At 39.2% G+C, this 15,542-nt stretch overlaps 1 protein-coding gene across 1 annotated transcript; it reads left to right on the top strand.

Moving 5' to 3' along the window:
- Positions 1 to 193: 193 nt before the first annotated feature.
- LOC144086338 (solute carrier family 12 member 9-like) lies at positions 194 to 9,771 on the top strand. Its single transcript, XM_077616253.1, has 14 exons — positions 194 to 512; positions 1,558 to 1,692; positions 2,456 to 2,593; positions 2,665 to 2,777; positions 3,716 to 3,917; positions 3,998 to 4,105; positions 4,221 to 4,332; positions 4,962 to 5,119; positions 6,036 to 6,118; positions 6,953 to 7,077; positions 7,352 to 7,544; positions 7,834 to 8,008; positions 8,144 to 8,290; positions 8,608 to 9,771. Exons 1-14 carry the CDS (start codon positions 338 to 340, stop codon positions 9,501 to 9,503), a joined length of 2,760 nt encoding a protein of 919 aa, XP_077472379.1. The 5' UTR covers positions 194 to 337; the 3' UTR covers positions 9,504 to 9,771.
- The last annotated feature ends 5,771 nt before the right edge of the window (positions 9,772 to 15,542 follow it).

Below are 15,542 nucleotides of genomic sequence, written 5' to 3'. Positions count from 1 at the left end.
AGGTCTGGTTGTTGCTGCCATTGACGGCAGTGTACAATGAATCCATTTTTGACTGGGAGGCTGACAGTCATAATAAGAAACATTTAAAAAAGTAAAAATAAAAAGTAAGTGATACAAAATAAGTATAAGTAAGTAAATAATAAGTAAATACACAATAAAAAATCATTAAAAGCAAGGGGCGTCACTTTTCCAGCCTCATTAGTATAGCACACCTTCCCTCCACCACCTGCTCAGGTGACCTTGATTGATTCGTTAAAAGGTTACTTGACGTTTGTGAAATCAGATGCACATTAAATAAAACTTTCAACTTAATTCCAGTATTGTGATAATTGTCGGAATGTCTGAAAAGGCTCCACTTCTCAAGGAGAAGGAGCCCGCAACCAGGGGGCCTAAACCAGGACAAGATCGATGTCGTCCCCGGCCTGAAAGCGCTCGAAAGCTAGGCATGATTTTTGGTGTTTTTATTCCAATCTTGCTGTCCATGTTCAACGTCGTCGTTTTCTTGCGAATTGGTGAGTATTGCGACTTGTTTAGAGTGAATGGAAGAGTCTTAGAATTGTGGTTTATATTGATTTGTTCCTGTGATATGAACACAATTAATTGGGGTTTCAGGTACCGAATCCACTTGGGTCATTTTCTTTTTACATAATATAATTGAAATAAATCTGTCTTTTAAGGTCTTTATATTTAAGCACCAGCGCCAGTACATTTTGCCCAAGTAATCGTGCCTTCTGTTATTAGACTAATTAAAGCCAAATAATTAATTACTCGTGACAAGTTTGATTTCAAGTCTCAATAAAATGGATGATTGTTATTGCAGAGCTAATGAGCCTATTTTAATTAGTTTGTAATTAAAGAATTGACCTGGTACATTGGTTTTTTTTAAACAACTAAAGAGTTTCCCCTCTAACAAATGAAGCTAGTGTTGGCAAACAATGACTAAACCAATGTACATCAAATAGAATTTACAGATTTTTTTTCAAACATAAATTTACCATCAAACAATCCTCAGTTTGGTGGTGACTTTGAGAATACTAAATATTTATTACAAAATTATATTTATTCATTCATTTTCTGCACTGATTATCCTCAAGGGTTGTAGGGGGTGCTGGAGCCTGTCCCAGCTAACTATGGGCACCAGCTGGGGGATATCCTGAATCAATGGCCAGCCAATCGCAGGGCACAAGGAGACAGACAGCCATCCATACTCACACTCATACCTGGGGGCAATTTAGTGTTCCAGCAGCCTACATGCATGTTTTTGGGATGTGGGAGGAAATGAGAGTACCCAGAGAAAACCCACACAAGCCCAAGGAGAACATGCAAACACCTCACAGTGAGGACTAAACTGTGATCGAACCCTCAACCACAGAACTGTGAAGCCAACGTGCTAACCATATATTATAATTTTCTGTTATTTCCCCCATTTTTTTTGCTAACTCCTAAATTCCATTGAGTATGTGCACGTATAAATGTGTATAGGTCTATGACCTTTCCTGCTTGTCACACTTCTGCACTGGTACTCACTGCATACTTGGAATCTTTATTTGCATGCAGGATTTGTTGTGGGTCAAGCAGGGCTGTACCAGGCCATGGCGATGTTCTTGGTGGCCTACGCCATTATTACCATGACTGTCCTTTCTGTATGTGCCATCTCAACCAATGGAGCCTTGGAAGCAGGTGGTGCCTATTGTATCCTATGCGTTTGAGAAAAGAAATCACCTGCCAAGTCAGGGGTGTTAGACTCAGGTTGGTTCGCGGGCCGTGTTAACGTCAACTCGATTTCATGTGGGCTGGACCATTTTAGATAAACTTGGATAGACTTTTTATAAATGGATTAAAAGAACTGGATTAAAAGATCTGAATATTCCGTTTTTATAGATCTAAAACAATGTTTATTTTAGCTTTTTATATATATTTTTTTAGATTTTACAAAATGATTTTTGAACTAAAAACACAGAAAAAATGGATTAAAAAATTGCAATTGTTGATTTAAAAGGGGGAAATCAGGAAATTTAATATACATCTATACTCTTCATTTTAATTTGATCCTAAAACAGAAAGTCGGCACTCATGATTTCCTTTCCCGGGCCACACAAAATGATGCGGCGGGCCAGATTTGGCCCTCGGGCCGCCACTTTGACACATGTGTGTAAGTGCTTCAAGATTGAAGATGATTTTCTCTTATTTCAGCTGTGGATGAAATACACAAACAGACACTGTCTAATTCCACTCGTTTGTTAAAAAAGCTAATTTTGAAAGTACTGTGTACAAGCCAATGTGGCATTCATTAGCATTCACACATTCAGATGCCAGCTCTTTTCTCTCCATTTTTGCAATTACACCCATAATGGGTGTAAAGGCACTTCAGAGGAAAAACTATTTATATAAAACCAGTTTAAAAAATCCATTTTCCCAAATATTTTTACTACCATTCTTTAATGATGGCCTCCAGATATGATCAGTCGAGCGCTGGGTCCTGAGTTTGGTGGCAGCATAGGAATCATGTTTTTCTTTGCCAATGTGTGTGGCAGTGCTCTTTACATTCTGGGTCTGGTTGAAGCCATCATGTCTGCCTTTGGCATTCCTGAAGGTCGGTGGTCATATTATCAAATATTGTGGCATAAATGCTTGATTCTGTGTACTCATCTTTATTTGTTCTAGCTTTAGATGCTGCGACAATAGATGGAGCCTCCCATCGTATCTTGCCTTCAGGATACTGGTGGACTTTGCTTTATGGAACGGCGCTGCTCTTAATTTGTTTAATTATCTGCTTGGTGAGACACTTAATTTCATTCAATCACGATAGCGAAATCTTTCAAAAAAATCTTCAAACATTTTTCAAAGAAATTCATTGGAATTGTCATCTGGTAAAACTGTTAATAGGCAATTTTTCATGATAACATTTAAAAAATATCAATGATTGAATAGCTAACATTCTAGATTAGCAGTCATATTTAAGGGTTGAATTATTTTTATGTGGATTATGATAATATTAAATTTTAATTATTCACCGCCAGTTATTTTGGAGCATTTGTGCGTTTTCCAGACCTGTCAATATGTTTATACCCAACCTGACAAAATAAGAACCTTTTGCTTCTGCCCAGGAAAAAAAACTTTCGAACTGTTTTTGATCTTTTGGCATATTTTTGTGCTGGTTTTATAAAATATAATCTTTCCCAGAAAGCACTCGCGTAGACTCTCAAAATGACTTCGTATCAAAATTGTGACAACACTGTCACTGCTGAAGGCTGATGGTTTTTCACTAAACTTGTTTCCAAGCTTCCAATTCGCAGTAAAGCAGCAGGTGACATTCTCCTCATTAAAATTTTAAAGTGTCAACTCACTTTTACTTATAAAGCACTTTAAAACAACAGACATGAGCACAAAATGTGCCCGCCTAGCTTCCACTTCAAACCCAGTACCTATACCATACCTGTACTTTCTATGAGAGAGAGAGTTTGAAACCTAATTGACAGATATAATAGTCAACTCAACTGTATTTTTTTTTTGGTCAATAGTAAACTTTGGACTTGTTAATTCTTCTTCAATCCCATTATTTGTCTAAGTGCCCCGATTTTTAATTTTATTTTCCCTTTCTAACAACTTGTACGATAGCCGACAGTTCCAAAAGAGTGTGATAGATCCTTATGTCATTATGTATGTTATCACATGATCAATTTGTCTTTGAGCTCAGTTGGCTTGTGATTTACAGGTGGGCGCCCACATCTATGCCAAAGCCACTTTTGCCTTTTTCATCATCGTCACAACTGTCCTGGTATCCATCTTTTATAGCTTCTTTGCTGTGGATTCCAGGACAATCACACTTGCAAGCAATTCTGCTGTGAACAGATCCACACAGAACACCGCCAACTGCACAGGCCTCCAACTGCACACCTTAAAGGGCAACTTATGGCGTATGGTCCTGTAGTGTTGTTGTTGTTGTTTCTGGTTCCAACAAAACTGAATGGGTGGTGTCTCCTGTGTTTCTGTGTAGCCAGTTACACTGTTGATTACACCACTGGAACCATGATGAGTTTTGCCACCGTTTTTGCAGTTATGTTTAACGGTTGCACTGGGATCATGGCTGGATCTAATATGTCAGGTGAGATGGAAATATATCACTTAACTCATTCAGTCATTTCACCAATGCTGTTCTGGAAATATTCCAGCCAAAAAAAAGTTTAAATTGTGATGCCTTCTGCCATTTTTGTCGCTAGGTGACTTGAAGAAACCGAGCTATTCTATTCCTAGAGGAACCCTGGCGGCTGTTTTTATAACTTTTGTCACGTACAATCTGATGAGTCTATTAGCTGCTTCGTCTTGTGAACGGTTAGTGGGAATGTAAGAAAAAAAAGTAAGACCAAGTCCTGTTCTGAGCCCAGAACTGAATATTATAGGTCAATTTAACTCCGATTTCATGTACCCCATTTGTCTCACTGAGTATAAGTCGCATCAGCCACATAAACCACAATAAAGAGAGAAAAAACTATATATAGTCGCACTGGAGTATGTCACATTTTAGAGAGGGCATTTAAAAAAAATCAGAACCTGGAACAAACACACTTTGATAGTAAAAATATTTAAATGGAGATCAACAGGCTAAACAGGCACCTATTAATATAGCATTTACAGTTTTTTGGGTAACTAGTCTTTAAAAAAAAAGCAGGCTTTCGGTGATCAGAGAGAGAAAAAACAGAAATTGGTTGCAGGCCCAGCCAAAAAAATTGTGACTTATAGTATGGAAAATACGATCAAGTGAAAACAATTGTCATTTGGATTCAAGGATGTGCGTACACTGATTGCAAATAGGAAAAGCAGATTGAAAATCGCAATGTACCGACATATTGTCTAAATACTACAAATCTATAACATGTACAACCGCAAAACATTGCTGATACAATTAAGTTATCTTATTTAAAATAGCTCACTGGAATTTTCACTTTTTGTTCCCTTTTTAGTCCCATTCTCCAACGAGACTACAGTTTCCTGGGGGGTATCAATGTTTGCCCACCTCTGGTGACAGTTGGAATTTACTCCTCAGCGTTGTCCGCTGCCATGAGCAACCTAATAGGAGCTTCCAAAATCCTTCACGCACTGTCCAAGGATGATCTGTTTGGTGAGACATCTATTTTATTCTTCCACAATCAGTTGTTGTCAAACTTGGGGTGGCACAAGCTAGAGTTATAAACTATATTGTAATTTATTTAAGTATGCAGTGTTGACACTACCAAGTATTCAGTTGCTCAGGAAATAAATCAAATTTATTGAGGTAGGGCTGCTTTCCTTAACTTCGCGTCTACCCTATGTTTTAATTTTAACTCTTATTGTTTTGTTTTTGCAAATTTTCAATTGACTAGTTGAAATTTCATCAAAAATTGATAAAAAAATGACTTTTCCTTTGTTAAACTTTGACTTTTATTTCATAACATTTTGACATCAAAATCTTGTAGAATGCTATACTAAAAGACTGCAATTTAAAAAGGTTAATTAAAAAAAATACATTTTCCCCCTCCAATATCTGTGGACTTTTAGGGTAGTTAATTCAATAACAGGTTTAGATTCATGAGGGAGTCCTCCTCTAAAATATCAGAAAACTCCTGCTCAAAATGTTCTATAAGCTTCTGTTGAGTAACAAATCTCTGTCATTCACCCCATGGAAGTTTGAAGTGTGAAAGAATTAAATGACCTATGTTGATTTTTTTTAGGTAACCCTCAATCTAAGTTTCCACCCTGAGTTGACCTCTCGTTTAGGCAGATTCAGCATTTTAATAGGCAGCTATCTTCTCTAATGGACCCAAGTTATTAATTTAATGTCTTGTTTTCCTGATAGCACCATGTTCATTTGGAATGCGTCATTTGGCAACAGATGGCTGGCGGAGTTGACTTTCTCTGCAGAGACACAAATCCTATCGCCGTGTGTTTTGCACAAGCCAACGCAAAATGACTCAGTTGTTTGTCTCATCGAGGGCCATTTCAGCAGCAATCCAATATCATAACTTGTCTTTCTGCTTTTTTTTTTTTAATGGCAATAGGCGGTGTCCTGGCTCTGGCGAGGAAGACGTTTAGCAATGGTAACCCCTGGGCCTCTGTGCTTATCTCATGGTTGCTTGTACAGGTAAAAAGGTTTAACTCTGGAAGCAATGACATATACAGCATGTGTTGTATGTATAAGCAGAGCAAGTGGAAATATTTTTTTTATTATTAAGTCAGCAGACTAACTGGGTCTGGTAAGGAAAAGCTGAACCCCACTCTATTCTGCTGCCTTACACTGCTTGTATCTTTAAAATTTGTGTTCAACTTGTAACTCAGTTCACGTGTCTCTAGAACTACTCCATATAAAGTACACAACAAATATGTTGAATTAATGCTAAGGAAATGTCAAGCTTTTTAAATTAAAATGTATAATATCTGCATTTAGTATAAGGGCGGCCTGGCGGCTGAGTGGTTAGTGTGTTGGCCTCACAGTGGGGGACCTGGGTTCAAATCCAGGTTGGTCCACCAGTGTGGAGTTTGCATGTTCTCCCCAGGCTTGTGTGGGTTTTCTCTGGGTACTCCGGTTTCCTCCCACATTCCAAAGACATGCATGGTAGGCTGATTGGACACTCTAAATTGCCCCTAGGTAAGAGTGTGAGTATCAATGGTTGTTTGTCTCCTCGTGCCCTGCGATTGGTTGACCACCAATACAGGGTGTCCCCTTCCTCTGGCCCGAAGTCAGCTGGGATAGGCTCCAGCACCCCCCATGACCCTAGTGAGAATAAAGTGGTTCAGAAGATGAGATGAGATTTAGTATAAGGTCTCAGTTATAGGATGTAAAATTAGGACATGGAAATTACTTAAAGTTTAGCAGTAGTGTTACCTTAATTTAGTGCCATTGTCAAATTTCTAACAACATGCATCTCCATTTTATTATAGCGTTTTCAAACAGCAAAGTATTGTTTTTGACCAATAGATGGTGCTATTTGCTGGGAAATTAAACACCATCGCTGGCCTTGTGACCATCTTCTTTTTGTTGGTGTATGCCACTGTCAACCTGGCTTGTTTGGCTCTAGAGTGGGCATCTGCGCCAAACTTTAGGTAGGCATAAATTGATTTAATATGCATTTTTTTCAGATTTTGGGGCTATATGATTTAAGTAAATACAATAGTTGTTTCCAAACTTCTTGAAACAGTTAAGTTTGTGCTCGTCTAGAGAGAGGTCTCATTCAGCATCCAATCTGTTTAATCATATCAAAGCACACTTCAAAAACATTATAAATGATAATTATCAGCACCTAAATGTGCGACATTTTTTTAAATTGACAATAATGCTTGAATAAGTCATTTTTAATCCTGTCTTTTGTCATTTAAGGCCGTCTTTCCGTTGTTTCACGTGGCGTAGCTGCGCTCTTGGCATTCTTGGCAGCCTGGTCATGATATTCCTCATCAATCCCATCTATGCTTTTGCAAGCATAGCATTTATGATGCTGCTCCTTATGCTCATTCATTACCTCGGTCCTATCAGTAACTGGGGATACATAAGCCAGGCTCTAATATTCCACCAGGTACACACACACTTACATTTCATTTATCTCCTAAACCTCAATAAATCCTGATTATTGTCAAACACAATCTAAATAAATTAAATTTTACACTTTGGAAAAAAATCCCAATTTATTTTATTAAAAATATTACAATTTTAACTAATGATAATTTAATATAATTTGTATATTGTATATATTTTTTCCCCAAAAGGTTTTAAAACAAAATATATTGACATCAAGATATCTAAATACTATAACAACCGTATATGTGATTGTCATTTGCATATTTTATTGACCACTTCTCTGTCAGGTTCGCAAGTATTTCTTGAAGCTTGACGTGCGCAAGGACCACGTTAAGTTCTGGAGGCCACAGGTGCTGCTAATGGTAGCCAACCCTCGTAGTTGTGTAGGCCTGATAAAATTCATCAATGACCTAAAGAAGAGCGGTCTCTATGTTCTGGCTCATGTCAAACTGGGATTACTGGGTATTTCCCCTTTTTATTAGTATACATATTCACTGTTTCACAATGATGCCTGCTCCACACTAATAACCTTTACACAAATGGATAGAAATAGCCAATCCACCATCATTTGATTATTTTGTTTTGTTTCTGCTGTAGATGAGCTGCCGTCCAATCCTGTGCAGAGTTGTTATGATTCCTGGTTGTTCTTAGTTGACCAATTGAACATCAAGGCCTTTGTTAACCTCACCTTGGCTGCCTCGGTTCGACTTGGAGTTCAGAACCTTCTTTTTATCACAGGCTTTGGTAAGTGTGCATGTTTCAGTTGAATAGTAATTCACCGCTATTCACCAATTGGAAAGGTAAAGAACACAAATCTACAAAAATGTAAGTTTTAAGAATATTGATACATTTGTAAACGGAGGATAAAGCGTTTCAGAAAATGAGATTTGTAAACGGAAGAGATTAATGTATATATTTGTTTTTGTTGTTTTATTTGGGTATTTTGTGGGAGCCCTACTGTGAATAGCTGAAGAAATAGAAATTCTCTTTTAAATTTTGAGAACTGAAAAGCGATTTGATACTAAAAAAACGGCTGTATCGTGACTTTGTTTTTTTTTTAGGTGGGATGAGGCCAAACACTCTTGTCTTAGGCTTCTATGATGATTGCCCACCTCAAGACCACCTCCAAGGCAAAGTTACTTTACCTTCAAATCATAGCTCAGTTGCAGCATGTCCAAAAACAAACACGGAAGAACTGTTATTCCCTTTGTTCCCTAATTTACGAGCTACTGATAAACCCAAAGACATCAAAGCAGAGGAGTACGTGTCAATCATTACTGACGCTTTGAAAATGGGCAAGAATGTGACACTGGCTCGATACTTTAGCCAGTTCAACAGGGAAGATGTTATAGAGTCGAGGGGAAAAACCTGGACTCGCCCAGGAACGACAGGCCCATTTGTCGACATTTGGCCAATGAATCTGCTACGACTGGGCAGCCGCGGCTATGTGGACATCTGCTCGCTGTTTTTGCTTCAGTTGGCCTGCGTACTTCACGAAACCCGTGCCTGGAGTCACGCTACCTTGCGGCTTTTCCTTTGCGTGGAGGAAGGGGGGAATCTGCAGCATGAGGAGGAGGCCAAGCTGCGACTGATGCTCAAGGAGCTCCGGATGTCAGCGCAAGTGCATTTGGTCGCTTGGGACCAGTTGGTGGCACTACACTGGCATAGAAGAGTGGATAAAGAGCAGGAACGGGGCAAGGAACTGGACAATGGACGTCAAGAAAAATTTCCTAGCAATGGGGCACAGCTGACAGATGAGTACATTCTCGCAGTCAACAGCCTCATCCAAAAGCACAGAGTCCCCCAGCCAGCTGTGCGCTTCCTGTATTTGCCACACCCACCCGCAGATACAAGCCGGTACCGGGAGTACCTGCACCATGTTGACCTGTTGAGTCAGGATTTGGGTCCGACCTTGCTAGTCCACGGAGTCACTCCGGTTTTTACCGCCGATATCTAGAGCAGTTCACTCGCCTTTGGTGACCCAAGTAGCAATCTGACTTCCTTAATAATGGTTTAAAGGGCTGTAGAGAATGATATAAATGAACTGAGCTGAGAAAACAATTACATGTAAGCAGGAATCAGGCTGGTTGGAAGCTGTACAGCATTTTAAGATTAGTCAAAAAGTAGTTGTACTCATTCTCACATCCAGACTTTTAATCTTGATGAGACATATAGTTGTATGGCTGCCATAAGGTGAAGAAAAGGTTGAGTTATAAAATGTAGTTCATTGGTTCTCAAGCTACAGTATTTTCAGCAATTTGATTTGGTGTAAAAATCTCAAACGAAAAAAGGATCACTATTTGAAAAGCTATGTATTCACTGTATTTGGAAATGCAGGGTTTCTACTTGACATAACGAAATAGGTGGTAATTCGGTTTATAAATTGGGATTTTTGTTTAAGTCCAACTGCCTTGCATTTAAAGGATTTATTAAATGTCATTGGATTACTTGGTAGTTTATTGTGGAATGAAATGGGTTAACCCATATTTTTGTTGATGAAAAGTAAATGTGAAAGATTTTTTATTCTGATGCAGAATATGTACACCTTTAGATTGATTTTGGATATCTTTTTATATACATGATGAGAAATAAATATTTACAATATTATTTTATGATTTTTTTTTCACTGAGCAGTGTGTCTACCAGAAGCGCTCAAATCTTTTCGGTTCCAGATTGACCCATGTTTAAGTTCGGGTATTTAAAAAATACTGTTTATTTTTGCATATCCAAACTTAAAACTAGATCACTTTTCACTCTAACAATTTCATCTCTCATCTCATCTCATTTTTCTGAACCATTTTATTCTTACTAGGGCCACGGGGGGTGCTGGAGCATATCCCAACTGTCTTCGGGCTGGAGGTGGGGGACACCATGAATTGGTGGCCAGCCAATCGCACGGCATAAGGAGCCAAACAACCATTCACACCCACACTCATACCTAGGGGCAATTTAAAGTGACCAATCAGCCTACCGTGCATGTCTTTGGAATGTGGGAGAAAACCGGAGTTCCTGGAAAAAACCCACACAGGCTTGGGGAGAACATGCAAACTCCACACAGGTGGACCAACCTGGATTTGAATCCAGATCCCCCACTGTGAAGCCGACACGCTAACCACACATCCGCCAGGCCGCCCCTCTAACACAATACAAGGGCTAATTTTTGAAGTGCCTGGGATATTTTTTATTAGATCGTGTCAATCTATTTTAATCGAGTCCAATTGACGCGCTTAGTCATTTGGAGGTGGTCGTTTTGGAAACTTCTCCCCTCTGACGTCGAGCTACCGCCATCTGCGGCACATGCCGTGTGCTGTTGAATATTTTCATTCACTTCCGGTTGTACAGGGGAATCTTTGACACCTGCCTACACAACACTGACATACTCGATTTAGGGTGTTTAGAGTGTTCACAGATGGAGGCCGATCTGGCTCCATGTAGGCCTACTATTAATTGATTCAGCACTGAAAGTGAAGCTACAAGGGCAAAAGTTATGTTTAAAAAATATCCTCTAGTAGTATAAAATTCTAACTGCATCCCTCAGTAGGGGTGTATATTGCCTCATATCTGGTGATACAATTCGTATCACAATTCATAGCTCACAATTCATAGCTCACAATTCGATTTGTTCCTGATTAATCCCAAAGCTACACTTTAAGGCGATTACTGTATTCACTTTGAGAAAAAAGTTCATCATAATGGCCTTAAAAGTACGTTTATTCTGAAACACCATTCAGCACTTAAGTGAACATATTTTTGTTTTACATTTGAACAACATATGGCCTTCATTATAACATTTTCTCAGTTTTTAGTGTAGACCTGTTTAGTACAAACCAGGATTGCTTTAATGCAGGAGTCTAAATATGAAAAAACAACAACAACAACATCTTAGAGACCGTTTTGAGTCATTTTTGCACGACGACAAGTGATTCATTGGAGTCATTTCGTCATCTCGTTTTTTTCAACTGTGTGCATTTTTCCCCCTCCCTTCGTGATATGAATAGTTTTGTTCTCATTATTGACACAATACATAGTTGGCCCACTAAAGTAGTTTCCTGGCAGTGCAGTTCTCTCCCGCTGGTCATAACAGGATTGAGTTTCCTTTGTTTGCATCTTGACTTCACACCGGAATGTTGAAAATGAGACAATATTAAAGTCCTTTCTATTCATTTTATTGCTGTAATTTGCCCTATTTCAGCAAAGATTCATCCTCAACTGTTAATACAGACTACATACAAAGCATTAAATATTCCGACCCTTGTAAGGATAAGCGGTACGGAAATGGAATGAATGCAAATTGGACCAATGTGAGTTTTGTTCATGCCAATTAACACTGACTTAATGGGAGCTAAATCTGCTCCTAGCAGATGGTTAGGTGATAACACGTGGTGTGAAAACTATCAATCCCACCCCTTCCCTGCATGAATCAATTTTCTTAGAAGCATGACAGATAAAGATAGATCAATGCTTTTTTTTCATTGGTGGTAACCAATGGTGCATAGGTTAATAGATTGAAGGGTCATTTTAACTTGAAGATTAAGTCCAGGTGGGCAGCCCAGCGGATGAGTGGTTAACGCGTCGGCCTCACAGTGGGGTTCCTGGGTTCAAATCCAGGTTGGTCTACCTGTGTGGAGTTTGCATGTTCTCTCCGGGCCTGTATGGGTTTTCTCAGGGTACTCCGGTTTCCTCCCACATTCCAAAGACATGCATGGTAGGCTGATTGGACACTCTAAATTGCCCCTAGGTATGATTGTGAGCATGAACGGTTGTTTGTCTCCTTGCGACATGTGATTGGCTGGCCACCAATTCAGGGTGTCCCCCCGCCTTCGCCCGGAAGTCAGCTGGGATAGACTCCAGCACCTATCTCATGAGATGAGATTCAGCCCAGCGTGGCTTTCTATATAAAAATGATTAGTAAACTCCATAATTGATTTCCTGGTTCACTGATTGATTTATCTTTTGATGGGTTACAACAGTTTAATATTTCCTCTTTTCTCTTGCCCCCATTCATTTTGGGTATAATTCTCCTGTCACAATTTGTTGACTGTCATAAACGTCTTTCATCGCATATTTTTTAATGCATATAGACAACAGCTTTTTGGGGCATGGTAATTGATTTATATCACATGATTTGGTTAGTTTGAGGTGAAAGGACAGTATTTAAATAGGGTAGTTCTAAATCAAAAATTGAATTTATGGCAGGGACTGTCTGGAATGTAACTGTTGTCCTGGAGATTGGATTACTGTAATTTCCATGCCGCTTATGCACACCAGGGTCATGGGGGTGCTGGAGTCGATCCCTTAGTAGTTTTTATGTTTTTGTTTTTGTTTGACACGGAGCATTTTACAGCTTTTCCACAGTAAAGAAACCCAACATTGAAACACAACTGTTATATGTGCAGACGCACTTTGAGTAGACTACAATTATATACCAAATTTAGTTATTGGGGCCTGCAAAAATAGTCAATTGCCTTATAAAAGGATAAAATATAACAAGGTGTATGGCAGCCAATTGCAGCAAGTAAGGGATTTGATTATGTTCAAGGAGGAATATTATATTAGATTTGGATGGTGTTATTTAATAATGTCGGGTGGCGTTATTTCATAATGTCAGTCACCTTGGCTTGTGTTATATCACAACAATTAAGCGGCTGCGAACTTTCATACTTTGGCGCTTGCGCAGTGTGCCATAGGCAGGCAGCTTGTATAAGAGTTTATACAACAGTCATCCCATGCGCTTCATTCACATACCCTTGCCTATTCCTGATTGGTCATAACTCTCTGGCTCCGCCTTCCAGCGCCACTCTCCACGTGAAAATAGTGACGTGCTTATATAAACAGAATGGCAGCGGTGCAGGCCAATCACAGAGGCGAGCGTCGACTGCGGTAACGCCTTCTTACCAGGAAGTACTGCATCGTTTGGCACAAAAAGACAATGATGACAAGATTGACAGGTCCAACAACCAATGGGAGGAAAAGGGGAGAGTCACTGTGAATGAGGTCATTAACTCAGTTGGAGCTCCGCAACGCGGAGCCAATACAAATCTGACCGAGAGAGAAGAAGTGTGTCACGGCCAGCGAACGCCCTGTATCTCCGTGTCGGCTTTCTGCTTATCCTTCAAGATTTTAAGTTTGGCGTGTATACCAGGAACATTTGCTAAGGTACGTGGAGCTATTTTTCCTTTCACTAATTTCTCCCATTAAAAGGTTATAGTTAAGTTGCATAACTGTGTCAGTAGACTAAACGACTGGATCAGCTGACTCAGTGGGTTGGCGTTCACGTGAAAATGTCAATTTTATAAGGGTTGTCATGTGTGTTTTGTCAAGAAATATGTTTGAAAATATGTCAAAGAAGCTTGAAGGCTAAGGGGAACGTATATTGCGTACTGGATTGATTGGGTGTCGCTTGAAAAGTCCACAAACAACACCTTACATAAAGTGTGCAATGCAGCACATGTCTGCGGAGTTTGGCATGCAGTGGCGATTCGACTTGGACAGCAATTTTGACCTATAAAAAACAATATAAATGCAACTATAATCAATTATACTAATACTAATAATTATTATTACTATTTCCCCTCCCTGGTTTAGACAAATTCATGGTACTACACTTTTTGGCACACATTTATTTGTAATTCAAGGCCATTGCTTAAAAAAAGAACCTATCTATACATTATTTTTGATACAAGAGACGCATAAAAGCTAAATGAATATTATTTCTAATACCACATAAGTTCTGTTTGTGGACTAAATAATAAAGCATGCAAGTTGTGCGGGAATCTCATAAGTGACTGCAGTCTGTTATGTAAAAAAAAAAAGCTCTGTCAGAGGCTGGTTTATTGCACACCGTCATCAATGCAAAGTACAATGAAATCCTTGGAGGAATCTCTAGCATAAAAAGTACTGACCAGGGGTTTAAAGCTTTTGTTGTGTTTTTGTGAAGTAGAAAGTAACTAAATCTGTCTCAATGAACTCTAAAGACACTCAATTGAAAGCTGCTTTGAAATATGATGTCCGGTAGCAAAAACTTGTTTTTTATTTTTTCTCTTCCATTGTTGCAAGTAACACAGAGGGCTCTGAATGTCATTGGTACCCGTGTATTATTTAGACTTTCTGAAGTAAAGTATAATGTGTGATTTTATTCATTCATTTTCTAAACCGCTTCTACTCACAAAGGTTGCAGGGGGTGCTAGAGCCTATCACAGCTAACTACAAGTAGCCAGGTGGGGGAGACACTGAATTGGTGGACAGCCAATGAAACGGCACAAGGAGACGGACTACCATCCACGCTCACACTTGTACCTAGGGGCAAGTTAGAGTATTTAACCAGCCTACCCTATATGTTTTCGAGATGTGGGAAGAAATAGTAGTACCTGGAGAAAAACCACAGGGGAGACCATGCAAACTCCACGCAGTAAGGACCGACCTGGGATCAAGCCCTTGACCATAGACCAGTGAGGCCTATAAGTTCCTAAATAGGGTGGCAGACAACTTACTTACCCAGATTTTGCTTGCATAGAATTTGACGGTGAGTATTAAAAGAATAACCAAACACGGTGAAAAGTTTTCTTTTTGACAAAATGCACTACAAAGATAGAAATATGGGCATGTGTCTGTTTTTGACTTAGCCAGAAACAGAATAATAGCTCCTTGGGAAGAATTGAAAGTGGGACAACATTCAGCTCGGGTGATGCACCAGTTGCTTAGATACATTGAGCATTGATTAATGCAGTTTTAAGGAAATAGTATTTTCAGTTTTTCTAAATAGGGAGGTGATGCATATTTAAAGTCCTAACTCCTTTCTATTTTAGGATGAATGAAGCTATACAGTTAATCAGTGTCTCCTCTACCTGAACTCTTATTTTGGCGCACATTATAATCTAACCCTACTTGGTACTTGTCCCTTTTTAGCTACTGGTTTAATGGGTGAAGACTTATTTGGTCACCATGGGCAGTGTGCTTCTGATCCACTTAATCCTGCTAGGATGTCATTGATCATAGA

This window comes from Stigmatopora argus, chromosome 12 (genome assembly GCF_051989625.1).
Source record: "Stigmatopora argus isolate UIUO_Sarg chromosome 12, RoL_Sarg_1.0, whole genome shotgun sequence".
Classification (NCBI taxonomy): Eukaryota; Metazoa; Chordata; class Actinopteri; order Syngnathiformes; family Syngnathidae; genus Stigmatopora; species Stigmatopora argus.
The sequence above is the reverse complement of the archived record's forward strand: the minus strand, read 5'-3'. Positions and strand labels throughout refer to the sequence as shown.